This window comes from Scyliorhinus canicula, chromosome 2, assembly GCF_902713615.1.
Source record: "Scyliorhinus canicula chromosome 2, sScyCan1.1, whole genome shotgun sequence".
NCBI classification, from domain to species: domain Eukaryota; kingdom Metazoa; phylum Chordata; class Chondrichthyes; order Carcharhiniformes; family Scyliorhinidae; genus Scyliorhinus; species Scyliorhinus canicula.
In genome coordinates this window covers 286,012,762-286,040,725 of record NC_052147.1, presented here as the reverse complement: position 1 = coordinate 286,040,725, position 27,964 = coordinate 286,012,762, and the positions used below count along the sequence as shown (strand labels likewise).

The following is a 27,964-nucleotide window of genomic DNA, read 5'->3' as shown; positions in this document are numbered from 1 at the left end:
GTCAGTACTGAGGGAGTGCTGCACTGTCAGAGGGTCAGTACTGAAAGAGTGCCGGACTGTCAGAGGATCAACACTGAGGGAGTGCAGCACTGTCGGAGGGTCAGTCTTGAGGGAGTGCAGCACTGTCAGAGGGTCAGTACTGAGGGAGTGCTGCACTGTCAGAGGGTCAGTACTGAGGGAGTACTGTACTGTCAGAGGGTCAGTACTGAGGGAGTGCTGCACAGGCAGAGTGTCAGTACGGAGGGAGTGCTGCACAGGCAGAGGGTCAGTACTGAGGGAGTGCAACACTGTCAGAGTGTCAGTACTGAGGGAGTGCTGCACTGTCAGAGGGTCAGTACTGAAAGAGTGCCGGACTGTCAGAGGATCAACACTGAGGGAGTGCAGCACTGTCGGAGGGTCAGTCTTGAGGGAGTGCAGCACTGTCAGAGGGTCAGTACTGAGGGAGTGCTGCACTGTCAGAGGGTCAGTACTGAGGGAGTACTGTACTGTCAGAGGGTCAGTACTGAGGGAGTGCTGCACAGGCAGAGTGTCAGTACGGAGGGAGTGCTGCACAGGCAGAGGGTCAGTACTGAGGGAGTGCAACACTGTCAGTGGGTCAGTACTGAGGGAGTGCTCCACTGTCAGAGGGTCAGTACTGAGGTAGCGCCGCACTGTCAGAGGGTCAGTACTGAGGGAGTGCTCCACTGTCAGAGGGTCAGTACTGAGGGAGTGCTGTACTGTCAGAGTGTCTGTACTGAGGGAGTGCTGCACTGTCAGAGGGTCAGTACTGAGGGAGTGCCGCACTGTCAGAGGATCAGTACCGAGGGAGTGCTGCACTGATAGAGGGTCAGTATTGAGGGAGTGCTGCGCTGTCAGATTGTCAGTGTTGAGAGAGTTCTGCACTGTCAGAGGATCAGCACTGAGGGAATGCAGCACTGTCAGAGGGTCAGGACTGAGGGAATGCCGCACTGTCAGAGGTTCAGGACTGAGAGAGTGCTGCACAGGCCGAGTGTCAGTACTGAGGGAGCACCGCACTGTCAGAGGGTCAGTACTGAGGGAATGCAGCACTGTCAGAGGGTCAGTACTGAGGGAATGCCGCACTGTCAGAGGGTCAGTACTGAGAGAGTGCTGCACTGTCAGAGGGTCAGTACTGAGGGAGTGCTGCACTGTCAGAGGGTCAGTACTGAGGGAGTGCTGCTGTGTCAGGGGGACAGTACTGAGGGAGTGCTGCACTGTCAGAGGGTCAGTACTGAGGGAGTGCTGCACTGTCAGAGGGTCAGGACTGAGGGAGTGCTGCACTGTCACAGGGTCAGTATTGAGGGAGTGCCGCACTGTCAGAGGGTCAGTACTGAGGGAGTGCTGCTGTGTCAGGGGGACAGTACTGAGGGAGTGCTGCACTGTCAGAGGGTCAGTACTGAGGGAGTGCTGCACTGTCAGAGGGTCAGGACTGAGGGAGTGCTGCACTGTCACAGGGTCAGTATTGAGGGAGTGCTGCGCTGTCAGATTGTCAGTGTTGAGGGAGATCTGCACTGTCAGAGGATCAGCACTGAGGGAGTGCCGCACTGTCAGAGGGTCAGTACTGAGGGAGTGCCGCAGTGTCAGAGGGTCAGTACTGAGGGAGTGCAGCACTGTCAGAGGGTCAGGACTGAGGGAGTGCCGCACTGTCAGAGGGTCAGTACTGAGGGAGTGCTGCACTGTCAGAGGGTCAGTACTGAGGGAGTGCTGCACTGTCAGAGGGTCAGTACTGAGGGAGTGCTGCTGTGTCAGGGGGACAGTACTGAAGGAGTGCTGCACTGTCAGAGGGTCAGTACTGAGGGAGTGCTGCACTGTCAGAGGGTCAGGACTGAGGGAGTGCTGCACTGTCACAGGGTCAGTATTGAGGGAGTGCTGCGCTGTCAGATTGTCAGTGTTGAGGGAGATCTGCACTGTCAGAGGATCAGCACTGAGGGAGTGCCGCACTGTCAGAGGTTCAGTACTGAGGGAGTGCCGCAGTGTCAGAGGGTCAGTACTGAGGGACTGCAGCACTATCAGAGGGTCAGGACTGAGGGAGTGCCGCACTGTCAGGGGGTCAGTACTGAGGGAGTGCTGCACAGGCAGAGGGTCAGTACTGAGGGAGTGCTGCATTGTCAGAGGGTCAGTACTGAGGGAGTGCTGCACTGTCAGAGGGTGAGTACTGAGGGAGTGCTGCACAGTCAGAGGGTCAGTACTGAGGGTGTGCTGCACTGTCAGAGGGTGAGTACTGAGGGAGTGCTGCACTGTCAGAGGTTCAGGACTGAGGGAGTGCTGCACTGTCAGAGGTTCAGGACTGAGGGAGTGCTGCACTGTCAGAGGGTCAGTACTGAGGGAGCCGCGCACTGTCAGAGGGTCAGTACTGAGGGAGTGCCGCACTGTCAGAGGGTCAGTACTGAGGGAGTGCCGCAGTGTCAGAGGGTCAGTACTGAGGGAGTGCAGCACTGTCAGAGGGTCAGGACTGAGGGAATGCCGCACTGTCAGAGGGTCAGAACTGAGGGAGTGCTGCACAGGCAGAGGGTCAGTACTGAGGGAGTGCTGCATTGTCAGAGGGTCAGTACTGAGGGAGTGCTGCACTGTCAGAGGGTGAGTACTGAGGGAGTGCTGCACTGTCAGAGGGTCAGTACTGAGGGAGTGCTGCACTGTCAGAGGGTGAGTACTGAGGGAGTGCTGCATTGTCAGAGGGTCAGTACTGAGGGAGTGCTGCACTGTCAGAGGGTGAGTACTGAGGGAGTGCTGCACTGTCAGAGGGTCAGTACTGAGGGAGTGCTGCACTGTCAGAGGGTGAGTACTGAGGGAGTGCTGCACTGTCAGAGGTTCAGGACTGAGGGAGTGCTGCACTGTCAGAGGGTCAGTACTGAGGGAGCCCCGCACTGTCAGAGGCTCAGTACTGAGGGAGTGCCGCAGTGTCAGAGGGTCAGTACTGAGGGAGTGCTGCACTGTCAGAGGGTCAGTACTGAGGGAGTGCTGCACAGGCAGAGGGTCAGTACTGAGGGAGTGCCGCAGTGTCAGAGGGTCAGTACTGAGGGAGTGCAGCACTGTCAGAGGGTCAGGACTGAGGGGGCACTGCACTGTCAGAGGGTCAGTACTGAGGGAGTGCCGCACTGTAAGAGGGTCAGTACTGAGGGAGTGTCGCACTGTCAGAGGATCAGTACTAAGGGAGTGCCACACTGTCAGAGGGTCAGTACTGAGGGAGTGCTGCACTGTCAGAGGGTCAGTACTGAGGGAGTGCCGCACTGTCAGAGGGTCAGTACTGAGGGAGTGCCGCAGTGTCAGAGGGTCAGTACTGAGGGAGTGCAGCACTGTCAGATGGTCAGTACTGAGGGGGCACTGCACTGTCAGAGGGTCAGTACTGAGGGAGTGCCGCACTGTAAGAGGGTCAGTACTGAGGGAGTGTCGCACTGTCAGAGGATCAGTACTAAGGGAGTGCCACACTGTCAGAGGGTCAGTACTGAGGGAGTGCTGCACTGTCAGAGGGTCAGTACTGAGGGAGTGCTGCACTGTCAGAGGGTCAGTACTGAGGGAGTGCCGCACTGTAAGAGGGTCAGTACTGAGGGAGTGTCGCACTGTCAGAGGATCAGTACTGAGGGAGTGCTGCACTGTCAGAGGGTCAGTACTGAGGGAGTGCTGCACTGTCAGATGGTCAGTACTGAGGGAGTGCTGCACTGTCAGAGGGTCAGTACTGAGGGAGTGTTGCACTGTCAGAGGATCAGTACTAAGGGAGTGCTGCACTGTCAGAGGGTCAGTACTGAGGGAGTGCTGCACTGTCAGAGGGTCAGTACTGAGGGGGCACTTCACTGTCAGAGGGTCAGTACTGAGGGAGTGCCGCACTGTAACAGGGTCAGTACTGAGGGAGTGTCGCACTGTCAGAGGATCAGTACTGAGGGAGTGCTGCACTGTCAGAGGGTCAGTACTGAGGGAGCACTACACTGTCAGAGTGTCAGTACTGAGGGAGTGCCGCACTGTCAGAGGGTCAGTACTGAGAGAGTGTCGCACTGTCAGAGGATCAGTACTGAGGGAGTGCTGCACTGTCAGAGGGTCAGTACTGAGGGAGTGCTGCATTGTCAGAGGGTCAGTACTGAGGGAGTGCTGCATTGTCAGAGGGTCAGTACTGAGGGAATGCCGCACTGTCAGAGGGTCAGTACTGAGGGAGTGCTGCACTGTCAGATGGTCAGTACTGAGGGAGTGCTGCACTATCAGAGGGTCAGTACTGAGGGAGTGCCGCACTGTCAGAGGGTCAGTACTGAGGGAGTGCCGCACTGTCAGAGGGTCAGTACTGAGGGAGTGCTGCACTGTCAGAGGGTCAGTACTGAGGGAGTGCTGTACTGTCAGAGGGTCAGTACTGAGGGAGTGCTGCACTGTCAGAGGGTCAGTACTGAGGGAGTACCGCACTGTCAGATGGTCAGTACTGAGGGAGTGCCGCACTGTCAGAGGGTCAGTACTGAGGGAGTGCCGCACTGTCAGAGGGTCAGTACTGAGGGAGTGCTGCACTGTCAGAGGGTCAGTACTGAGGGAGTGCTGTACTGTCAGAGGGTCAGTACTGAGGGAGTGCTGCACTGTCAGAGGGTCAGTACTGAGGGAGTGCCGCACTGTCAGAGGTCAGTACTGAGGGAGTGCTGCACTGTCAGAGGGTCAGTACTGATGGTGTTCCGCACTGTCAGAGGGTCAGTACTGAGGGAGTGCTGCACTGTCAGAGCATCAGTACTGAGGGAGAGCTGCACTGTCAGAGGGTCAAGACTGAGGGAGTGCTGCACTGTCAGAGGGTCAGTACTGAGGGAGTGCCGTACTGTCAGAGGGTCAGTACTGAGGGAGTGCTCTACTGTCAGAGGGTCAGTACTGAGGGAGTGCCGCACTGTCAGAGGGTCAGTACTGAGGGAGTGCTGCACTGTCAGAGGGTCAGTACTGAGGGAGTGCTGTACCGTCAGAGGGTCAGTACTGAGGGGGCACTGCACTGTCAGAGGGTCAGTACTGAGGGAGTGCCGCACTGTAAGAGGGTCAGTACTGAGGGAGTGTCGCACTGTCAGAGGATCAGTACTAAGGGAGTGCTGCACTGTCAGAGGGTCAGTACTGAGGGAGTGCTGCACTGTCAGAGGATCAGTACTGAGGGAGTGCCGCACTGTCAGAGGGTCAGTACTGAGGGAGTGCTGTACTGTCAGAGGGTCAGTACTAAGGGGGCACTACACTGTCAGAGGGTCAGTACTGAGGGAATGCCGCACTGTCAGAGGGTCAGTACTGAGGGAGTGCTGCACTGTCAGATGGTCAGTACTGAGGGAGTGCTGCACTGTCAGAGGGTCAGTACTGAGGGAGTGCTGCACTGTCAGAGGGTCAGTACTGAGGGAGTGCTGTACTGTCAGAGGGTCAGTACTGAGGGGGCACTGCACTTTCAGAGGGTCAGTACTGAGGGAGTGCCGCACTGTAAGAGGGTCAGTACTGAGGGAGTGCTCTACTGTCAGAGGGTCAGTACTGAGGGAGTGCCGCACTGTCAGAGGGTCAGTACTGAGGGAGTGCTGCACTGTCAGAGGGTCAGTACTGAGGGAGTGCTGTACTGTCAGAGGGTCAGTACTGAGGGGGCACTGCACTGTCAGAGGGTCAGTACTGAGGGAGTGCCGCACTGTAAGAGGGTCAGTACTGAGGGAGTGTCGCACTGTCAGAGGATCAGTACTAAGGGAGTGCCACACTGTCAGAGGGTCAGTACTGAGGGAGTGCTGCACTGTCAGAGGGTCAGTACTGAGGGAGTGCTGCACTGTCAGAGGGTCAGTACTGAGGGAGTGCCGCACTGTAAGAGGGTCAGTACTGAGGGAGTGTCGCACTGTCAGAGGATCAGTACTGAGGGAGTGCTGCACTGTCAGAGGGTCAGTACTGAGGGAGTGCTGCACTGTCAGATGGTCAGTACTGAGGGAGTGCTGCACTGTCAGAGGGTCAGTACTGAGGGAGTGTCGCACTGTCAGAGGATCAGTACTAAGGGAGTGCTGCACTGTCAGAGGGTCAGTACTGAGGGAGTGCTGCACTGTCAGAGGGTCAGTACTGAGGGGGCACTTCACTGTCAGAGGGTCAGTACTGAGGGAGTGCCGCACTGTAACAGGGTCAGTACTGAGGGAGTGTCGCACTGTCAGAGGATCAGTACTGAGGGAGTGCTGCACTGTCAGAGGGTCAGTACTGAGGGAGCACTACACTGTCAGAGTGTCAGTACTGAGGGAGTGCCGCACTGTCAGAGGGTCAGTACTGAGAGAGTGTCGCACTGTCAGAGGATCAGTACTGAGGGAGTGCTGCACTGTCAGAGGGTCAGTACTGAGGGAGTGCTGCACTGTCAGAGGGTCAGTACTGAGGGAGTGCCGCACTGTCAGAGGGTCAGTACAGAAGGAGTGCTACACTGTCAGAGGGTCAGTACTGAGGGAGTGCCGCACTGTCAGATGGTCAGTACTGAGGGAGTGCCTCACTGTCAGAGGGTCAGTACTGAGGGAGTGCCGCAGTGTCAGAGGGTCAGTACTGAGGGAGTGCAGCACTGTCAGAGGGTCAGCACTGAGGGAGTGCCGCACTGTCAGAGGGTCAGTACTGAGGGAGTGCTGCACAGGCAGAGGGTCAGTACTGAGGGAGTGCTGCATTGTCAGAGGGTCAGTACTGAGGGAGTGCTGCACTGTCAGAGGGTCAGTACTGAGGGAGTGCTGCACTGTCAGAGGGTGAGTACTGAGGGAGTGCTGCACTGTCAGAGGTTCAGGACTGAGGGAGTGCTGCATTGTCAGATGGTCAGTACAGAGGGAGTGCTGCACTGTCAGAGGGTCAGTACTTAGGGAGTACTGTACTGTCAGTGGGTCAGTACTGAGGGAGTGCCGCACTGTCAGAGGGTCAGTATTGAGGGAGTGCTGCATTGTCAGAGGGTCAGTACTGAGGGAGTGCTGCACTGTCAGAGGGTCAGTACTGTGGGAGCGCTGCACTGTCAGAGGGTCAGTACTGAGGGAGTGCTGCACTGTCAGAGTGTCTGTACTGAGGGAGTGCTGCACTGTCAAAGGGTCAGTACTGAGGGAGTGCCACACTGTCAGAGGGTCAGTACTGAGGGAGTGCTGCACTGTTAGAAGGTCAGTACTGAGGGAGTGCTGCACTGTCAGAGGGTCAGGACTGAGGGAGTGCTGCACTGTCAGAGGGTCAGTACTGAGGGAGTGCTGCACAGGCAGAGGGTCAGTACGGAGGGAGTGCTGCATTGTTAGAGTGTCAGTACTGAGGGAGTGCTGCACTGTCAGAGGGTCAGTACTGTGGGAGTGCTGCACTGTCAGAGGGTCAGTATTGAGGGAGTGCTGCACTGCCGGAGCGTCACAAGTAGGCTTGGAACATAGAACATACAGTGCAAAAGAAGGCCATTCGGCCCATCGAGTATGCACCGACCCACTTAAGCCCTCACTTCCACCCTTTCCCCGTAACCCAATAAACCAGTACTGAGGGAGTGCCGCACTGTCAGAGAGTCAGTACTGAGGGAGTGCTGCACTGTCAGAGGGTGAGTACTGAGGGAGTGCTGCACTGTCAGAGGGTCAGTACTGAGGGAGTGCCGCACTGTAAGAGGGTCAGTACTGAGGGAGTGTCGCACTGTCAGAGGATCAGTACTGAGGGAGTGCTGCACTGTCAGAGGGTCAGTACTGAGGGAGTGCTGCACTGTCAGATGGTCAGTACTGAGGGAGTGCTGCACTGTCAGAGGGTCAGTACTGAGGGAGTGCCGCACTGTCAGAGGGTCAGTACTGAGGGAGTGTCGCACTGTCAGAGGATCAGTACTAAGGGAGTGCTGCACTGTCAGAGGGTCAGTACTGAGGGAGTGCTGCACTGTCAGAGGGTCAGTACTGAGGGGGCACTTCACTGTCAGAGGGTCAGTACTGAGGGAGTGCCGCACTGTAACAGGGTCAGTACTGAGGGAGTGTCGCACTGTCAGAGGATCAGTACTGAGGGAGTGCTGCACTGTCAGAGGGTCAGTACTGAGGGAGCACTACACTGTCAGAGTGTCAGTACTGAGGGAGTGCCGCACTGTCAGAGGGTCAGTACTGAGAGAGTGTCGCACTGTCAGAGGATCAGTACTGAGGGAGTGCTGCACTGTCAGAGGGTCAGTACTGAGGGAGTGCTGCACTGTCAGAGGGTCAGTACTGAGGGAGTGCCGCACTGTCAGAGGGTCAGTACAGAAGGAGTGCTACACTGTCAGAGGGTCAGTACTGAGGGAGTGCCGCACTGTCAGATGGTCAGTACTGAGGGAGTGCCTCACTGTCAGAGGGTCAGTACTGAGGGAGTGCCGCAGTGTCAGAGGGTCAGTACTGAGGGAGTGCAGCACTGTCAGAGGGTCAGCACTGAGGGAGTGCCGCACTGTCAGAGGGTCAGTACTGAGGGAGTGCTGCACAGGCAGAGGGTCAGTACTGAGGGAGTGCTGCATTGTCAGAGGGTCAGTACTGAGGGAGTGCTGCACTGTCAGAGGGTCAGTACTGAGGGAGTGCTGCACTGTCAGAGGGTGAGTACTGAGGGAGTGCTGCACTGTCAGAGGTTCAGGACTGAGGGAGTGCTGCATTGTCAGATGGTCAGTACAGAGGGAGTGCTGCACTGTCAGAGGGTCAGTACTTAGGGTTTACTGTACTGTCAGTGGGTCAGTACTGAGGGAGTGCCGCACTGTCAGAGGGTCAGTATTGAGGGAGTGCTGCATTGTCAGAGGGTCAGTACTGAGGGAGTGCTGCACTGTCAGAGGGTCAGTACTGTGGGAGCGCTGCACTGTCAGAGGGTCAGTACTGAGGGAGTGCTGCACTGTCAGAGTGTCTGTACTGAGGGAGTGCTGCACTGTCAAAGGGTCAGTACTGAGGGAGTGCCACACTGTCAGAGGGTCAGTACTGAGGGAGTGCTGCACTGTTAGAAGGTCAGTACTGAGGGAGTGCTGCACTGTCAGAGGGTCAGGACTGAGGGAGTGCTGCACTGTCAGAGGGTCAGTACTGAGGGAGTGCTGCACAGGCAGAGGGTCAGTACGGAGGGAGTGCTGCATTGTTAGAGTGTCAGTACTGAGGGAGTGCTGCACTGTCAGAGGGTCAGTACTGTGGGAGTGCTGCACTGTCAGAGCGTCAGTATTGAGGGAGTGCTGCACTGCCGGAGCGTCACAAGTAGGCTTGGAACATAGAACATACAGTGCAAAAGAAGGCCATTCGGCCCATCGAGTATGCACCGACCCACTTAAGCCCTCACTTCCACCCTTTCCCCGTAACCCAATAAACCAGTACTGAGGGAGTGCCGCACTGTCAGAGAGTCAGTACTGAGGGAGTGCTGCACTGTCAGAGGGTGAGTACTGAGGGAGTGCTGCACTGTCAGAGGTTCAGGACTGAGGGAGTGCTGCATTGTCAGATGGTCAGTACAGAGGGAGTGCTGCACTGTCAGAGGGTCAGTACTTAGGGAGTACTGTACTGTCAGTGGGTCAGTACTGAGGGAGTGCCGCACTGTCAGAGGGTCAGTATTGAGGGAGTGCTGCATTGTCAGAGGGTCAGTACTGAGGGAGTGCTGCACTGTCAGAGGGTCAGTACTGAGGGAGTGCTGCACTGTCAGAGTGTCTGTACTGAGGGAGTGCTGCACTGTCAAAGGGTCAGTACTGAGGGAGTGCCACACTGTCAGAGGGTCAGTACTGAGGGAGTGCTGCACTGTTAGAAGGTCAGTACTGAGGGAGTGCTGCACTGTCAGAGGGTCAGGACTGAGGGAGTGCTGCACTGTCAGAGGGTCAGTACTGAGGGAGTGCTGCACAGGCAGAGGGTCAGTACGGAGGGAGTGCTGCATTGTTAGAGTGTCAGTACTGAGGGAGTGCTGCACTGTCAGAGGGTCAGTACTGTGGGAGTGCTGCACTGTCAGAGGGTCAGTATTGAGGGAGTGCTGCACTGCCGGAGCGTCACAAGTAGGCTTGGAACATAGAACATACAGTGCAAAAGAAGGCCATTCGGCCCATCGAGTATGCACCGACCCACTTAAGCCCTCACTTCCACCCTTTCCCCGTAACCCAATAAACCAGTACTGAGGGAGTGCCGCACTGTCAGAGAGTCAGTACTGAGGGAGTGCTGCACTGTCAGAGGATCAGTACTGAGGGAGTGCTGCACTGTCAGAGGGTCAGTGCTGAGGGAGTGCTGCATTGTCAGAGGGTCAGTACTGTGGGAGTGCCGCACTGTCAGAGGGTCAGTACTGAGGGAGTGCTGCACTGTCAGAGGGTCAGTACTGAGGGATTGCCGCACTGTCAGAAGGTCAGTACTGAGGGAGTGCTGCACTGTCAGAGGGTCAGTACTGAGGGATTGCCGCACTGTCAGAGGGTCAGCACTGAGGGAGTGCCGCACCGTCAGAGGGTCAGTACTGAGGGAGTGCCGCACTGTCAGAGGGTCAGTACTGAGGGAGTGCTGCACTGTCAGAGGGTCAGTACTGAGGGAGTGCTGCACTCTCAGAGGGTCAGTACTGAGGGAGTTCTGCACTGTCAGAGGGTCAGTACTGCGGGAGTGCTGCACTGTCAGAGTGTCAGTACTGAGGGATTGCCGCACTGTCAGAGGGTTGTGATGATCAGCATTCACAATCATGTGTATAATGATTTGAATGACATCCAACCAGCAGGTGGCAGTGGAAATCTACCACGTGACTCTATCTCATGGAGTCCTGAGATTGTCGTGTTTGTGAATAGTCATACTTGCAGTACCTCAGGGAAAATTTATCATAATTAGTAGTCTGTAATATATTTATTATAGTTATCTTTACCACGTATTTAGTTTATAATAAATCACTTTAACCAACCAAAAACTAGACGTTCTATTGTTGAATCATTCCTACTGGATAAGGACCAGAACGTAAGATGGTACCAGGATTGAAGATCTACTAAGAACAGAAGATTCTTTTAAGATCCAATCAACTAAATATAACTGCTGCGAAGAAAAAGGAAATTATGTTCTGTGAACCTCATGAACTATTGGCAACTTGTACTGAACTCACTGCGAGACTCCGAAGTCCAGGATGGAATGTCTGAAGGCATCTTCACCAGCTTCGAGTCACTGGTACTGTAGAATTGGTGTGTATTCATACAGCAATTCACCCTCTGTGTTACAGCCCTTGGTCTACAGGTCTAGCCTGGTGAGAGGCACAGAGTGCTGCTGCTCACTGTAGCAGGTCCACAAGCGATCGACATATTTAATACGTTGGTTTTTGATAACGAGGCGGACAGCAAGAACTTCGAGGAAGTTTTAAAGCAATTTGATCGGCATTGCAATCCAAAAATAAAATGCGTCACATATTTTGCTCGAGTACCCAGAAGGCAGGCCAATCGTTTGGTAGTTTTCTGCCCGATTTGCGATTGAAGACGCAGTTGTGTAATTTTGCTGCCCTACAGTCATCGATAATCCGCAATCAGATCGTGTTCGGGATTCGTAATGACAAGGTATGCGAGAGGCTGCTCAGGGAAAATGAGGTTCAGCTTGATGATGCTATTAAAATTAGTCATGTCACCGAGCTAGCTTCACAGCACATTAGCACGCTGAATCTCAAACACTTAATGCAAAGATAGGAGAGGCAGCCGACGCCATTACTGTAGTGACGCACTCGAGTGCCAAACATGGTCCTAGTGCCGCTGGCTAACATTTTAAGCGATCGACTGAAATCTCCATCTCATGCAAACAATGCGGTAATCGACATTTACCATGACAATGTTCAGTGTTTGGAAAGATATGCTCCAAATGTAAAGGCATCAATCATTTTCTAAGCAACGCTTTACCAGTAAAACATCGGAACAAACAAAATCAATCAACAAGGTTGATGAAGTATGCCTCGGAGACACGTTCTTCGTAGACATGATTTCTAGTGAGGACAAGGATAGTCAAAGCAAGCAAAATGACAATGTTGCAATGACAATATGTAGCAACAGAGAAGTTAATGCAAAAACTCCAGAAGACAAATGGAAAGTTCCATTAATGATTAATGACACATGAATTAACTCCAAACTCGACACGGGAGCGAAGGCCAACCTTATCAGTTTGTCAGAGTTTAAAAAGCTGAGAATTAAACAGCAAGTGTTGAATAAAGCTGTACTGCTGAAAGATTACAATGGAAATGAAATTACTGCGCTAGGAGCATGCAAGCTCGGTGTAAATGTGAAGAACAAAGTTCACACAGTAAAACGTTCCATTGTAGAGGCGGAACGTGAATCTCTACTGGGAGTGGAAGCATGTGAAGCACTTGAGCTAGTTAAGTGAGTTTACAGTGCAGACTGTGCTGTAACCAGACACAATGCATCAGTAGATTCCATACTGAAGGAATTTCCTGGGATATTTCAAGGCTTTGACAATTTACCATTCACGTATCGAATCCAGTTAAAGAGAATGCGCAACCAGTAATACTCGCACCAAGACATGTACCAGCTCCATTGAAAGGCAGATTGAAAAACGAATTGGAAAGAATGATGGTTTTAGGCGTAATCAAACGTATTGAAGAACCAACAGATTGGGTAAACCCTATGGTCTGCGTTAAGGAGAGAAATAACGATCTACAAATCTGTATGGACCCCAAAGATCTGAAACTCAACATTAAGAGAGAACATTATCTAATTCCAAAGAGGGAAGAAATCACATGTCAGATGTCAGGAGCGACATGTTTTAGCAAATTAGATGCACCACGGGGTTTTTGGCAGTTAAGGCTGGACAAGGAGAGCACAAAGCTGTACACTTTGAACACTCCATCCGGGCGTTCTGTAAAGGTGCCATTTGGTATAATTCCTGCATCAGAAATTTTCCATCGGGCAATGGAACACATCGGAGAAGGAATTCTGGGAGTCAGAGTTTATGTTGGGGATAATAATCGCCTGGGGATCAGCACGGGAAGAGCACGACAGAAGGCGTCTCAAAGTGCTGAAGATCATTACGAGGAATGGCTCAGAGCTGAGCAAAAACCAAATGCCAGTTTGGTGTCGACAATATCACATTCTTGGGCGATGAATTTTCTGCGAAAGGTATACGGCCTGATCAAGAAAAAAATCGGGAATACCCCACGTCCCAATGACAAGAAAGGAAAACTCCGAATGTTAGGAATGATAGATTTTGTTGGAAAATGCATTGCTAATCTCGCAGCAAAAACTTCACACCTCAGAGAAACCATCAAAAAAGAGACAATATTCCAATGGTCGACTAAACATGAACAGGAATGGCGAGCTTTATATGAAGCATTGACAACAACACCGGTGCTGATATTCTTTGACCCTATAAGAAAGGACGAAAATATCGACGGATGTGTCAGAAGATGGGTTGGGAGCGGTGTTATTGCAAAAAGACAATGATGAAAACTGGCTTCCAATTGCCGATGTTTCCAGGTCAATGTCTGCTCCAATTGAAAAAGAATGCTTGGGTTTAATTCATGGACTTCCACATACTTTGACACAGAATTCCTTCCGGTATCTGATGACAAATCAAGATTAATAAAGGAAGAAAGGACGGAAGAGTCTTACAAAAGGTGATAAAATATTTCCAAGAGCAATGGCCGAAAGGCTCCTGCTCCAGCTATTACAATGTTGGGGTAGAGCTGAGTGAGGCCAATGGGGTATTTGCTTGGACAGCAAAGGATTGTAACTCCACAATCGTTGAGGTCAATGGTTCTTCAAAACCTTCATGAAGGACACTTGGGAATCGAAAAGGGAAACAGTGTACTGGCCAAGTATCGACCACGATATTCGAGTAATGGTCGATTACTGCGAAACTTGCCAAAGGTTTCAGTGTGAAGAGAGGAAAGAACTGAAGCAAATGGGCGAGATCATTACAACTCGATGACAGAAGGTGGGAAGGGATCTGTTTTGTCTGGCAGGAAAGGACAGCCTGCTAGCAACTGATTCTTTTTCCAATTTCCCAGACGTTGTACAGTTTGCAAATTATTGCGCTAGGTGCGTTATCAAGCATACAAAAGATATTTTACCATGGGATACCTCAAATTGTCATCAGTGACAATAGCCCATGTTTTCACAGTCGTGTATGGACTGAGTTTGCACGTAATTACGATTTCAAACAGATCACTTTGAGTCCTATGTATCCTCAATCGAACGAAAAGGCTGAAAAAGGTGTTCACAATGTGAAGCAGCTAGTCTGAAAAGGCCTGGATAGCCAAGGAGGCACTTACCTGACGCTACTGAGTTATCGAGCAGCTTCATTAATCAATGGCCTTGCACCAGCTCAGTTGCTGATGAACTGGCAACTTAGGACAACCTTGCCCTGTATTCTGAAGGAACTAGTTAAACGAAAACTAGAGAGGAGATTTATTTTTCAAAAAAAGGAAGAAGAGGTCGTATGACAAATCCACAAGAAGGCTCCAACCATTACAAAAAAGATGGCACAGTGAGGGTTTAAGATCCTGGTGGCAACGGATGGATGAAGAATGCTAAGTTACTGCAACAGGCAGGTCCTCATTCGTATCTGATCATCACTGATGACGGACGGTCTTGAGGAGAAACAGGAGAGCTTTGTTGAAGTTTAAGCAAACTTTTTACGCTGGAACCACAAGAAGTCGTTGTGAGCAATCCAAAGAGAGTTGAAAAAGGAAACATTTCAGCACATGGAGCCAGAGCAAAGTAAGACTGCACAAAGTCAAGAAGAACAACAAGAAACGTCTGTAACAGCAAATGAAAATGAAACAGGTTCACAAGTTCAACCTACCCTCAGAAGATCAACAAGACAAAGACGGGAACCTGAGAGCTGGATTTGTGATGGACTATAAACAGATAAATGTGAAAAGAATTATGCATATCATGTTGTACTGTAAAACAAAGTAATGTTGTAAATAGTTAGATTTCCAAAGGAAAGGGGATGTGAGGATATGCACAAGCCAGCACATATAGTGATGTAAATGACCTACAACCAGTAGGTGGCAGTGCAAGTCTATCATGTGACTCTGTACCTCGAGGAGACTGGGGATAGTCGTGTTAGTGGATAGTCATTCTTGCAGTAGCTGTAGGCTAACTTATCATTATTAGTAGTTCGAAATATATTTCTCAGTTATCTGAACCATGCTTTTATTTTACAATAAAACACTTTAACGAGTCAAGAACTACATGTTCTATCGTGTATCATTCCTACCGGCGAAGGACCAGATCATAACAAGAGGGAGTGCTGCACTGTCAGAGGGTGAGTACTGAGGGAGTGCCGCACTGTCAGAGGGTCAGTACTGAGGGAGTGCCGCACTGTCAGAGGGTCAGTTCTGAGGGAGTGCCGCACTGTCAGAGGGTGAGTACTGAGGGAGTGCCGCACTGTCAGAGGGTCAGTACTGAGGGAGTGCCGCACTGTCAGAGGGTCAGTACTGAGGGAGTGCTGCACTGTCAGAGGGTCAGTACTGAGGGAGTGCCGCACTGTCAGAGGGTCAGTACTGAGAGAGTGCCGCACTGTCAGAGGGTCAGTACTGAGGGAGTGCTGCATTGTGAGAGGGTCAGTACTGAGGGAGAGCCGCACTGTCAGAGGGTCAGTACTGAGGGAGTGCTGCACTGTCAGAGGGTCAGTACTGAGGGAGTGCCGCACTGTCAGAGGGTCAGTACTGAGGGAGTGCCGCACTGTCAGAGGGTCAGTACTGAGGGACTGTGCCAGTCCCTTTCTTCTCAGAAATCCAAAGGGATTAATCATGGCTGCCGGACATCCTGCTTCTCACTTGAGTTACTCCCCATGTAATTAATTGTTGATGCTGATACCATCGGATCCAGTTAGAACTTCAGCACCTCTCCATCATAAATCAGGACCGGGATATTGGACGGCCCACCTGTCTGAAAGATAACACCCTCCTGTGTCGTCAGCATCAGTGGGGCGCCCGTTCAGAATAGCAGTGAGAAACCTGAGCTCAGTGATATCTTTGAAAGTTTCCTCCTGAGATCACACAGCTAAAAGACACAGCAAAGGCAATGTGCCGCTGTCAACATCCCAGTGGTCGGAGCGATGTGCTCCAGAGCTAGCCATTTTGCTAGGCCAAGCTGTTCCAGTACAGCTACAGTGCTAGCATCTACCGACAATGTGGAATATTGTCCAGGTGTGTCCTGTAGACGGTCTAAATCCAATCCCGTCAATGACCACCCAATCAGTGCTCTCTTCACCATCACCAGAGGGAATGAAGGCGTTGCCAAAGTACTACGTATAAAACAGCAATCACACAGCAGAAGCCTGTTTGGTCTCCGCCAGGGTCACTCAGCTCCTGACCTCATTACACCCTTGGCTCAAACATGGACAAGAGAGCTGAACTCCAGGGGTGAGGAGAGAGTGACTGCCCTTGACATCAAGGCAGCATGGAGGCCGATCACACCACCTGCCGCTGGGTCAACACCCTGGAGCTCCCTCCCTAACTGCACAGTGGATGTACCTGCACTACTTTGACGGCAGCGGCACGGTAGCACAGTGGTTAGCGCTGTGGCTTCACAGCACCAGGGTCCCGGGTTCGATTCCCGGCTTGGGTCCGTGCGGAGACTGCACGTTCTCCCCGTGTCTGCGTGGGTTTCCTCCGGGTGCTCCGGTTTCCTCCCATAGGCGTGCTTGTTAGGTGAATTCAGTTTGGACGAGCAGCGTGGTCGGCGCAGGCTTGGAGGGACGAAGGGCCTGTTACTGTGCTGTACTTTGCTTTGATTGTCCTTTGAATTGGACATTCTGAAATCTCCCTCTGCGGCTCTGGGATTTGTGCAGCTAGGGGCTTTTCACAGATTAAAGAAGGCAGCTCACCACTACTTCTCAAGGGTTATAACCTGGGGGATGGGCCATTAATGCTGACCTTGTCAGCAACTTGGTCTTGCCATGAATCAATAAAACAAATGGAATGCCCTCTGAGTGCTGTGGGGTAGGGATGTTCCAGGATGTTCCAGGATGTTCCAGGATTTTGACCCAGTGACAGAGAAGACAGTGCGATGTGTTTCCCAGTCAGGATAGTGAGTGACGCGGAGGGGAACCCCAGGTGCCTGAGAGTTTGTTGGAGGGAGTTCAATCGAAGCAGTCAAAAGAAAACTGGAGGATTCTGAAGTCGAAAATATTGCAGGTCGTTTTTTAAAACCACTTTCACGGGATCGGCCAGCATCCTGATTGCCCAACCCTCGTTGCCCTTGAGTTGGTGGAGATGAGGTTCACAGGCAGGGAATGAAAAATGAAATGAAATGAAAATTACTTATTGTCACGAGTAGGCTTCAATTAAGTTACTGTGAATCATAGAATTTACAGTGCAGAAGGAGGCCATTCAGCCCATCGAGTCTGCACCGGCTCTTGGAAAGAGCAAAGTCAACAACTCCACCCTATCCCCATAACCCAGTAACCCCTCCCAACACTAAGGGCAATTTTGGACACTAAGGGCAATTTAGCCTGGCCAATCCACCTAACCTGCACATCTTTGGACTGTGGGAGGAAACCAGAGCACCCGGAGGAAACCCACGCACACACGGGGAGAACGTGCAGACTCCGCACAGACAGTGACCCAGCCGGGAATCGAACTTGGGACCCTGTAGCTGTGAAGCGATTGTGCTAGCCACAATGCTACCGTGCTGCCCCTAGTTGCCACATTCCGGCGCCTGTTCAGAGAAGGCTGGTACGGGAATCGAACTGTGCTGCTGGCCTGCCTGGGTCTGCTTTAAAAGCCAGCGATTTAGCCCAGTGAGCTAAACCAACCCTACTGGGTGAGATGCTCGTGCAGAGAGCTGACAATCGGCCGAATGGCCTCATTCAGTGCTGTAACCATTGAATGACTCTAATCTACATTGAAATGAAGCTTCATTGATGCGCCAACATCGCGGACACATCAGTGGCACCTCACTGCCCTCTCACAGGCCCTGGAAGCTCCAACAAGATGCCTGTATCAGACAGAGAGCTTGAAGCTGATTAGGTTTCACTGTTCTTACCTTCTGCCTGCTCCTCCCGTTGGGTACTGAAGTTCTCATAGGAATCCCATCGGATCAAAGGGTCGGCAGTGTTGTAATCAACAGAGACACTTGGCCCATTCTCCAGGTGTTCCATCCCTGTCACATTATCAGGTGAGAAAGATGGTTATTAGATTGACACACATCAAGAATGTTGCACAGTCGTAACACCCTAAGGCCCCAGCTGCCCCACCAGCCTATCTGCCCTAAGCTAGCAAATCAGAGCCAAACAAAGACAACTAGAGAGCAGGCCATCTTAGACTGGGTACTGTGTAATGAGAAGGGAATCATTGCCAATCTGGCTGTACGAGACCCCTTGGGGATGAGCGACCATAACATGATAGAATTTTTTATCAAGGTGGAGAGTGAAGTAGTTGATTCGGAGACTCGGGTGCTGAATCTTAATAAAGGGAACTATGAAGATATGAGGCATGAGTTGGCCTTGATAGATTGGGGAGAGTTACTAAAAGGGATGACAGTGGATAGACAATGGCAAACATTCAAGAAACGCATGGAGGAACTGCAGCAACTGTTCATTCCTGTCTGGCACAAATTAGAAATAGTATCCGATACAAGGAAGAAGCATACAGATTGGTCAAGAAAAATAATGGGGGCGATTCTCCGCTGCCCACGATGGGTCGGAGAATAGCGGGAGGGCCTTCCCGACATTTTTCCCGCCCTCCCGCTATTCTCCCCCCCCCCCCCCCCCCCCGCCCACGGCCGCCCCACGGCACGAATCGCTGCTCGCCATTTTTTACGGCGAACAGCGATTCTCCCCAGGCCGATGGGCCGAGTTCCCAGGCCTTTACGGCCGTTTTCACGAACGCAAACACACCTGCTCTCACAGTTCGTGAAAACGGCTGCAAAGTGCCGTCCCGGACAACCATGGCACCGATTGGCACGGCCGCACCATGGCCGTGCCAAGGGTGGCATGGGCCTGCGATCGGTGGGCACCGATCGTGGGCAGCGGGTCCGATATCCGCGCACTATTTGTTCCTCCGCTGCCCTGCAGGATCAGTCCGCGGGGCGGCTGAGGGGCATGACGGCCCGCGCATGCGCGGGTTTCATATGCGTGATGACGTCATCCGCGCATGCGCGGGTTGGAGCCGTCCAACCCGCGCATGCGCGGCTGACGTCATTGTGCGCGTCAGCCACCGTGACGCTTGGCGCACGGGCTTAGCGACCGTCGCTAAGGCCGCGATGCCGTGCTTCACGGGGCCGCGCTGCTAGCCCCGCCTGGGGGGGAGAATCGGGTCCCGGGAGTGGGTGCGGAGGCTGCCGGGAAACACGGCCAGTTTCACGGCAGCCTTTATGACTCACCGCATTTGCGGAGAATCGCGCCCAATAGGTCTGAGGTTTGGGAGCAGTTTAGAATTCAGCAAAGAAGGACGAAGGGATTGATTAAGAAGGGGAAAGTACAGAATGAAAGGAAGCTTGCAGGGAATATAAAGACTGACATTAAGGGTTTCTACAGATATGTGAAGAGAAAGAGATTGGGAAAGAGAAATGTAGGCCCTCTACAGACAGAAACAGGGGAATACATAATAAGGGACAAAGAAATGCCTGAGCAATTAAATACATACTTTGGTTCTGTCTTCACAAAAGAGGACAGAAATCAGATCCCAGAAATGTTGGAGAATGAAAGGTTTAGTGAGAGGGAAGAACTGAGGGAGATCAACATTAGTAGAGAAATGGTGATAGGGAAATTGATGGGATTGAAGGCGGATAAATCCCCAGGGCCTGAAAATCTGCATCCCAGAGTGCTTAAGGAGGTGGCTCTGGAAATAGTGGATGCGTTGGTGGTCATCTTCCGGGATTCTATAGACTCTGGAACTGTCCCTGCAGATTGGAGGATAGCTCACGTCACTCCAATATTCAAAAAGGGAGGTAGAGAGAAAGCAGGGAATTATAGACCAGTAAGCCTAATATCGGTAGTGGGGAAAATGCTTGAATCCATTATCAAGGACTTTATAGCGGAACATTTAGAAAGCAGTGGCAGGATCAGTCAGAGTCAGCGTGGATTTATGAAGGGAAAATCATGCTTGACAAATCTGTTGTAAATCTTTGAAGACGTAACCAGTACAGTTGACAAGGGGGAGTTAGTCGATGTGGTATATTTGGACTTTCAGAAGGCGTTTGACAAAGTCCCGCATAAGGGATTATTGAGCAAAATTAATGCTCATGGGATTGGGGGAAATGTATTGAGGTGGATAGAAAACTGGTTGGCAGAGAGGAAACAAAGAGTAGGGATTAATGGGTCCTTTTCAAATTGGCAGGCAGTAACCAGTGGGATACCACAGGGATCGATGCTGGGACCCCAACTATTCTCAATATATATTAATGATTTGGATAATGGAACAAAATGTAACATCTCAAAGTTTGCAGATGAGACCAAGTTAGGTGAGAGGGTGAATTGTGACGAGGATGCAGGGATCCTACAGCAAGATCTGGATCGGTTGGGCGAGTGGGCAAACCAATGGCAGATGCTGTATAATTTGGATAAGTGTGAGGTTATTCACTTTGAAAGCAAAAACAGGAAGGCAGATTACCACCTGAATGGTTGTAAATTGGGAGAGGGGAGTGTGCAGGGGGACCTGGGTGTCCTTGTGCCCCAGTCGCTGAAGGTAAGCATGCAGGTGCAGCAGGCGGTAAAGAAGGCTGATGGTATGTTGGCCTTCATTGCGAGAGGTTTCGAGTATAGAAGCCGGGATGTGTTGCTGCAATTATACAGGGCCTTGGTGAAGCCACACTTGGAGTATTGTGGGCAGTTTTGGCCTCCTTCTCTGAGGAAGGATGCTCTTGCTCTCGAGGGAGTGGAGCGAAGGTTTACCAGACTGATTCCAGGGATGGCGGGACTGTCATATGAGGAGAGATTGATGAGGTTGGGATTGTTCTCGCTGGAGTTCAGAAGAATGAGGGGGGATCTCATAGAGACTTATAAAATTCTAACAGGACTGGACAGGGTAGATGCAGGGAAGATGTTACCAATGATGGGTGTGTCCAGAACCAGAGGTCACAGTCTGAGGATTCAGGGTAAACCATTTCGGACAGAGATGAGGAGACATTTCTTCACACAAAGAGTGGTGAGCCTGTGGAATTCATTACCACAGGAAGTAGTTGATGCTAAAACTTTGAATATATTCAAGAGGCTGCTGGATATCGCACTTGGGGAGAATGGGATCAAAGGCTATGGGGAGAAAGCAGGATTAGGCTATTGAGTTGGATGATCAGCCATGTTGGTGATGAATGGCGGAGCAGGCTCGAAGGGCCAAAAGGCCTCCTCCTGCTCCTATCTGCAATATATCTATCTATCTATGTGTAAAGCAACGTTCCGTCTCCCCAACTCAGATCAGGAGATGGAATGAAAATTGGATTCCTGATGGGAATGCACTCAGGACACGCACCACGGCGGGCTGTGAGAACAATAATCAACCATCTCACTGGGATACAGTTCCACACACACTGACCCTCACTGGGATACGGTTCCACACACACTGACTCTCACTGGGATACAGTTCCACACACACTGACTCTCACTGGGATACGGTTCCACACACACTGACTCTCACTGGGATACAGTTCCACACACACTGACTCTCACTGGGATACGGTTCCACACACACTGACTCTCACTGGGATACAGTTCCACACACACTGACTCTCACTGGGATATAGTTCCACACACACTGACTCTCACTGGGATAAAGTGTGTATCCCAGTGAGAGTCAGTGTGTGTGGAACTGTATCCCAGTGAGAGTCAGTGTGTGTGGAACTGTATCCCAGTGAGAGTCAGTGTGTGTGGAACTGCATCCCAGTGAGGGTCAGTGTGTGTGGAACTGTATCCCAGTGAGAGTCAGTGTGTGTGGAACTGTACCCCAGTGAGAGTCAGTGTGTGTGGAACTGTATCCCAGTGAGAGTCAGTGTGTGTGGAACTGTATCCCAGTGAGAGTCAGTGTGTGTGGAACTGTTTCCCAGTGGGAGTCAGTGTGTGTGGAACTGTTTCCCAGTGGGAGTGTTGATTATTGTTCTCACAACCCGCCGTGGTGCGTGTCCTGAGTACGCCCCATCAGGAATCCAATTTCCATTCCATCTTCTGGTCTGAGTTGGTGAGAGGGAACGTTGCTGCGATTTGAGTCATCATCCAGTAACTCCTGGGAGGACAAATGCATTGGTGCCTATATCGTGGCATGAGTATGTGGGAGAACGTGCTTGTGTGTGGACAAGCATGATGGTGTCTGGAGGGACCAGGCTTGGTCCGTCCTATGGTGCGCCCTGTACAGGTGGAAGAGCAGAGGAGATGCTAATGTCACTGCAATAATAATGCAGTGACCCAGGGTAATGGGTTCAAATCCCACCATGGCAGCTGGGAAAATACAAATTCAATGAATAAATCTGGAATATAAAGCCCGCCTCAGGATTGGTGACCATGAAAGTATTATCGATGTAGTAACAACGCATCTGACTCCCTAATGGCCCTTTGGGTGGTGAATCTGCCTGATCTAGTCTCCACGTGACTCCAGGTAAACAGCAATGCAATCCATTGTGAAATAACTACTCAGTTAGGGGTGGGCATCAAATGCCGGACTGGCTCAACGTATAAAAAAGTAGAAATATTGTGGAGAGAGAACATCATCAAGTAAAAGCAGCCTATCGCAGTGTGGATGCAGTAAGTTTGGTCTGTGACCTTACCCACATTTAAGCAGGACCCCAGCGAGCTCTCACTGCCGTAATGATGTATGGCCCCGGGTCTGAGGGCGGCTTAACGTGGATCAAATGGACAAGCTGTCTCACTGTACTCAGTCTCTCACTTCATTTAAATGTGGAGCCCCATTGAGATTCGAGCTCTGAGCAAAACACTATCATTTTCATTTCAGTCTGTACAGAAATATCCCAGTCCCTTTTTATAGATGCTGGAAGGGTCTGTGTGTTATCAGACAGAAAATGCCCAGGGAACCAGAATTCACACACTATCCACTCTAACCAGGCTGGGTGATTGTGCCCACAGCGAATGAGAACTGGAACTCTACAATCGAGGCAACAAACTGTCTGATAGGAATCACACTCTCACCTCAACTCTCCAAACCTCCTTCTTAATTTAACTCCCTCAACTGCTGCTCTAATCAGGCCTTGTTAGAACGTCAATGTCTTATCCATTCTAATTTGTAAACCAGGAATCTGACACCCTCTTCCACTCCTGAATCTTCACCCGGTTCAAATGCAGACAAATCATAGAAACTTAGAAACTAGGAGCAGGAGGAGGCCATTCAGCCCCTCGAGCCCTGCCCCACCATTCAATATGATCATGGCTGACCATGCAAATTCAGTATCCCACTCCCACTTTCTCTCCATACCCTTGATCCCTTTAGCCACAAGGGCCACGTCCAGCTCCCTCTTCAATATATCCAATGAACTGGCCCCAACAGCTTTCTGTGGTGGAGAATTCCACAAGTTCCCAACTCTCTGAGAGAAGAAGTTCTTCCTCAGCTCTGTCCTGAATGGCTGACCCCTTATTCTTAGGCTGTGACCCCTAGTTCTGGACGTTCCCAACATCGGGAACATTCTTCCCACTTCCAGCCTGTCCAGTCCCATCAGGATTTTATATGTTTCTGTGAGATCCCCTCTCATTCTTCTAAACTCCAGTCAGTACAAGTCCAGTCCATCCAGTCTTTCTCCATCTGTCAGTCCTGCCATCCCGGGAATTAGTCTGGGAACCTTCGCTGGACACCCTCAATAGCAGGAATGTCCTTCCTCAAACTAGGAGACCAAAACTGCCACAATACTCAAGCTGTGGCCTCACCAAGGCCCTGTATAACTGCAGCAAGATATCCCTACTCCTATATTCAAATCCTCTCGCTGTGAAGGCCACCATGCCATTAGCTTCCTCACTCTGGTAGTATGACTAGAGGTACTACGGTACCTGGGAATGTGAACTACCATTGGTGGATAGGGCTCGCTGCCCATTGGCCCAAGTGTTTGCCTTTTGATTGGTCAAGACGTAAGGTAGCTCCGCCCAATGAGGCGGGGTATAAGAACTCATGTCTCCCAGCAGCCGGCCTTCTTTCTATACTCGAGCTGCCGGGGAAACATCTTGTAGATGAAAGCCTTCAATTCGGACTACTCCTTCGTTTCAGTAGTTATTGATCGCGCATCACTCACCGCCTGCTGTACCTGCATCCCAACCTTCACCGCCTGCTGTACCTGCATGCCAACGCTCACCGCCTGCTGTACCTACATGCCAACCCTCACCGCCTGCTGCACCTGCATGCCAACGCTCACCGCCTGCTTTACCTACATGCCAACCCTCACCACCTGCTGTACCTACATCCCAACCCTCAACGCCTGCTGTACCTGCATCCCAACCCTCACCACCTGCTGTACCTGCATCCCAACCCTCACCGCCTGCTGTACCTGCATGCCAACCCTCACTGCCTGCTGTACCTGCATCCCACCCCTCACCGCCTGCTGTACCTGCATACCAACCCTCACCGCCTGCTGTACCTGCATGCCAACCCTCACCGCCTGCTATACCTGCATGCCAACCCTCACCACCTGCTGTACCTGCATCCCAACCTTCACCGCCTGCTGTACCTGCATACCAACCCTCACCGCCTACTGTACCTGCATGCCAACCCTCACCGCCTGCTGTACCCGCATGCCAACCCTCACCGCCTGCTGTACCTGCATGTCAACCCTCACCGCCTGCTATACCTGCATGCCAACCCTCACCACCTGCTGTACCTGCATGCCAACCCTCACCGCCTGCTATACCTGCATGCTAACCCTCACCACCTGCTATACCTGCATGCCAACCCTCACCGCCTGCTATACCTGCATGCCAACCCTCACCACCTGCTGTACCTGCATCCCAACCCTCACCGCCTGCTGTACCTGCATGCCAACCCTCACCACCTGCTGTACCTGCATGCCAACCCTCACCGCCTGCTGTACCTGCATGCCAACCCTCACCGCCTGCTGTACCTGCATGCCAACCCTCACCGCCTGCTGTACCTGCATCCCAACCCTCACCGCCCGCTGTACCTACATGCCAACACTCATCGCCTGCTGTACCTGCATGCCAACCTTCACTGCCTGCTGTGCCTGCATGCCAACCCTCACCTCCTGCTGTACCTGCATGCCAACCCTCACCGCCTGCTGTACCTGCATGCCAACACTCACCGCCTGCTGTACCTGCATGCCAACCCTCACCGCCTGCTGTACCTGCATGCCAACCCTCACCGCCTGCTGTACCTGCATGCCAACCCTCACCGCCTGCTGTACCTGCATGGCAACCTTCAGCGACTGTTCCACCGTGACACCCAGGTCTCGTTACACTTCCCCTTTTCCTGAACTGCCACCATTCAGATAATAATCTGACTTCCTGTTTTTGCCACCAAAGTGGATAACCTCACATTTACCCCCATTATATTGCATTTGCCAAGTATTTGCCCGCTCAGCCAGCCTGTCCAAGTCACCCTGCAGCCTCTCTGCATCCTCCTCACAGCGCACACTGCCACCCAGCTTAGTATCGTCTGGAGATATTGCAATTCCTTTGTCCAAATCATTAGGGCAGCACGATAGCATAGTGGTTAGTACAGTTGCTTCACAGCGCCAGGGTCCCAGGTTTTATTCCCGGCTTGGGTCACTGTCTGTGCAGAGTCTGCACGTTCTCCCCGTGTGTGCGTGGGTTTCCTCCGGGTGCTCCGGTTTCCTCCCACAGTCCAAAGATGTGCATGTTAGGTGGGGTTACGGGGATAGGGTGGAAGTGAGAGATTGGGTAGGGTGTTCTTTCAAAGGGCCGGTGCAGACTCGATGGGTCGAATGGCCTCCTTCTGCACTGTAAATTCTATGATTAATGTATATTGTGAAGAGCTGGGGTCCCAGCACTGAACCCCGCGGTACCCCATTAGTCACTGCCTGCCACTCTGAAAAGGACCCGTTTATTCCCACTCTCTGCTTCCTGTCTGCCAATCAGTTCTCTATCCACATCAATACATTGCCCCCAGTACCATGAGCTTTAATTTTGCTCACTAATCTCTTGTGTGGGACCTTGTCAAAAGCCTTTTGAAAGTCCAGATACACAACATCCACTGGGTCACCCTTGTCCACTCCACTGGTAACATCCTCAAAACATTCCAGAAGATTTGTCAAGCCTGATTTCCCTTTAGTGAATCCACGCTGGCTTGGACCGATCCTGTCCCCACTTTCCAAATGCTCAGTTATTTCATCCTTAATAATTAATTCCAGCATTTTCCCCACCCCCGATGTCAGGCTGATGTCACATCATCCCAATTCTAACTAGTGAACTCCGCCCCTCACCACTCACAGCGCCAGGGTCCCAGGTTCGATTCCCGGCTTGAGTCACTGTCTGTGCGGAGTCTGCACGTTCTCCCCGTGTCTGCGTGGGTTTCCTCCGGGTGCTCCGGTTTCCTCCCACAAGTCCCGAAGTGCAATATTGTTAGGTAATTTGGACATTCTGAATTCTCCCTCCGTGTCACCAAACAGGCGCCGGAGTGTGGCAACTAGGGATTTTCACAGTAACTTCATTGCAGTGTTAATGTGAACCTACTTGTGACAATGAAGATTAGTATTATAAAATATCTCCTCAAACTGTCGGTCTCGTCTCTGCATGTACAGAATGTAACAAGAAAGGCAAATGGAATGTTAGTGTTTATTGCAAAAGGACTGGCGTATAAAAGTAGAGAAGTGTTGTTGCGATTGTATAGGGTGTCGGTGAGACCACATCTGGATCATTGTGTCCAGTTTTGGTCTCCTTATTTGAGGAAGGATGTGGTGGGATTGGAGGCAGTTCAGAGGAGGTTCAGCAGATTGATTCCAGGGATGAAAGGGTTAATGTATGAGGAGAGATTAAACAGTTTGGGTTTATACTCGCTGGAGTTTAGAAGGAAGGGAGGGGATCTGATCGAGATGTATAAAAGGAATTGAGAAAGTAAACGTAGACCAAATGTTCCCCCTTGTGGGGCAATCTGGAACGAGAGGTCACAGATATAGTTTGAGAGGTGGTAAATTTAGAACTGATATGAGGAGGAACTAATTCTTTCAGAGGATGGTGAATTTGTGGAACTCACTGTCCCACGGTGCGGTGGAGTCCGGATCATTAAATGGTTTCAAGAGGGAGATGGATATATTTCTGATTAAAATGGCTTAAAGGGATAAGGGGAACAGACGGGGAGATAGATTTGAGACCAGGAAGAGATCAGCCATGATTAGATTGAATGGTGGAGCAGGCTGGAGGGGCTGAATTGCCCACTTCTGCTCCTAATCCATATGTTCCGATGTATGTTCCTATGTTCCTCTTCTCACCTCCATGAATCCGACCTCCCCACCTCGTCCCCACATCTCTCAATCCCACCTACCCACCTCCTCCCCATGTCCCACAATCCCACCTCCCCACCTCCTGCTCACAACCCTCAATCCCACCTACCCACCTCCTCCCCATGTCCCACAATCCCACCTCCCCACCTCCTGCTCACAACCCTCAATCCCACCTACCCACCTCCTACCCACAGCCCTCAATGCCATTTACGCATCTCCTCCCCATATCCTTCAATCCCACCGACCCTCCTCCTCCCCATATCCCTCAATCCCACTGACCCACCTCCTCCTGTATCCCTCAATCCCACCTACCCATCTTTCTCCCATATCCCTCAAATCCACCGACCCACCTCCTCCCATATCCCTCAATCCCACCGACCCACCTCCTCCCCATTTCCCTCAATCCCACCTACCCATCTTCCTCCCATATCCCTTAATCCCACCCACCCCCTCTCCATATCCCTCAATCCCTCCTACCCATCTTCCTCCCATATCCCTCAATCCCACCTACCCATCTTCCTCCCATATCCCTCAATCCCACCGACCCACCTCCTCCCCATTTCCCTCAATCCCACCTACCCATCTTCCTCCCATATCCCTCAATCCCACCTACCCATCTTCCTCCCATATCCCTCAATCCCACCCACCCCCTCTCCATATCCCACAAATCCACCGACCCACCTTCCTCCCATATCCCTCAGTCCCACCCACCCCCTCTCCGTATCCCTCAATCACACCTCCCCACCGCCTCCTGCCGTATCCCTCAGTCCCACCTCCCCACCC

At 51.8% G+C, this 27,964-nt stretch overlaps 1 protein-coding gene across 1 annotated transcript in view; it reads right to left on the bottom strand.

Moving 5' to 3' along the window:
* The window catches only part of tns1b (tensin 1b), a 299,976-nt gene that overhangs the window by 176,413 nt on the left and 95,599 nt on the right, over nucleotides 1–27,964 (bottom strand). Inside the window, exon 12 of the mRNA XM_038790323.1 lies at nucleotides 17,831–17,947. Coding sequence (XP_038646251.1) covers nucleotides 17,831–17,947 — 117 coding nt within the window. The remainder of the gene's footprint in view (nucleotides 1–17,830; nucleotides 17,948–27,964) is intronic.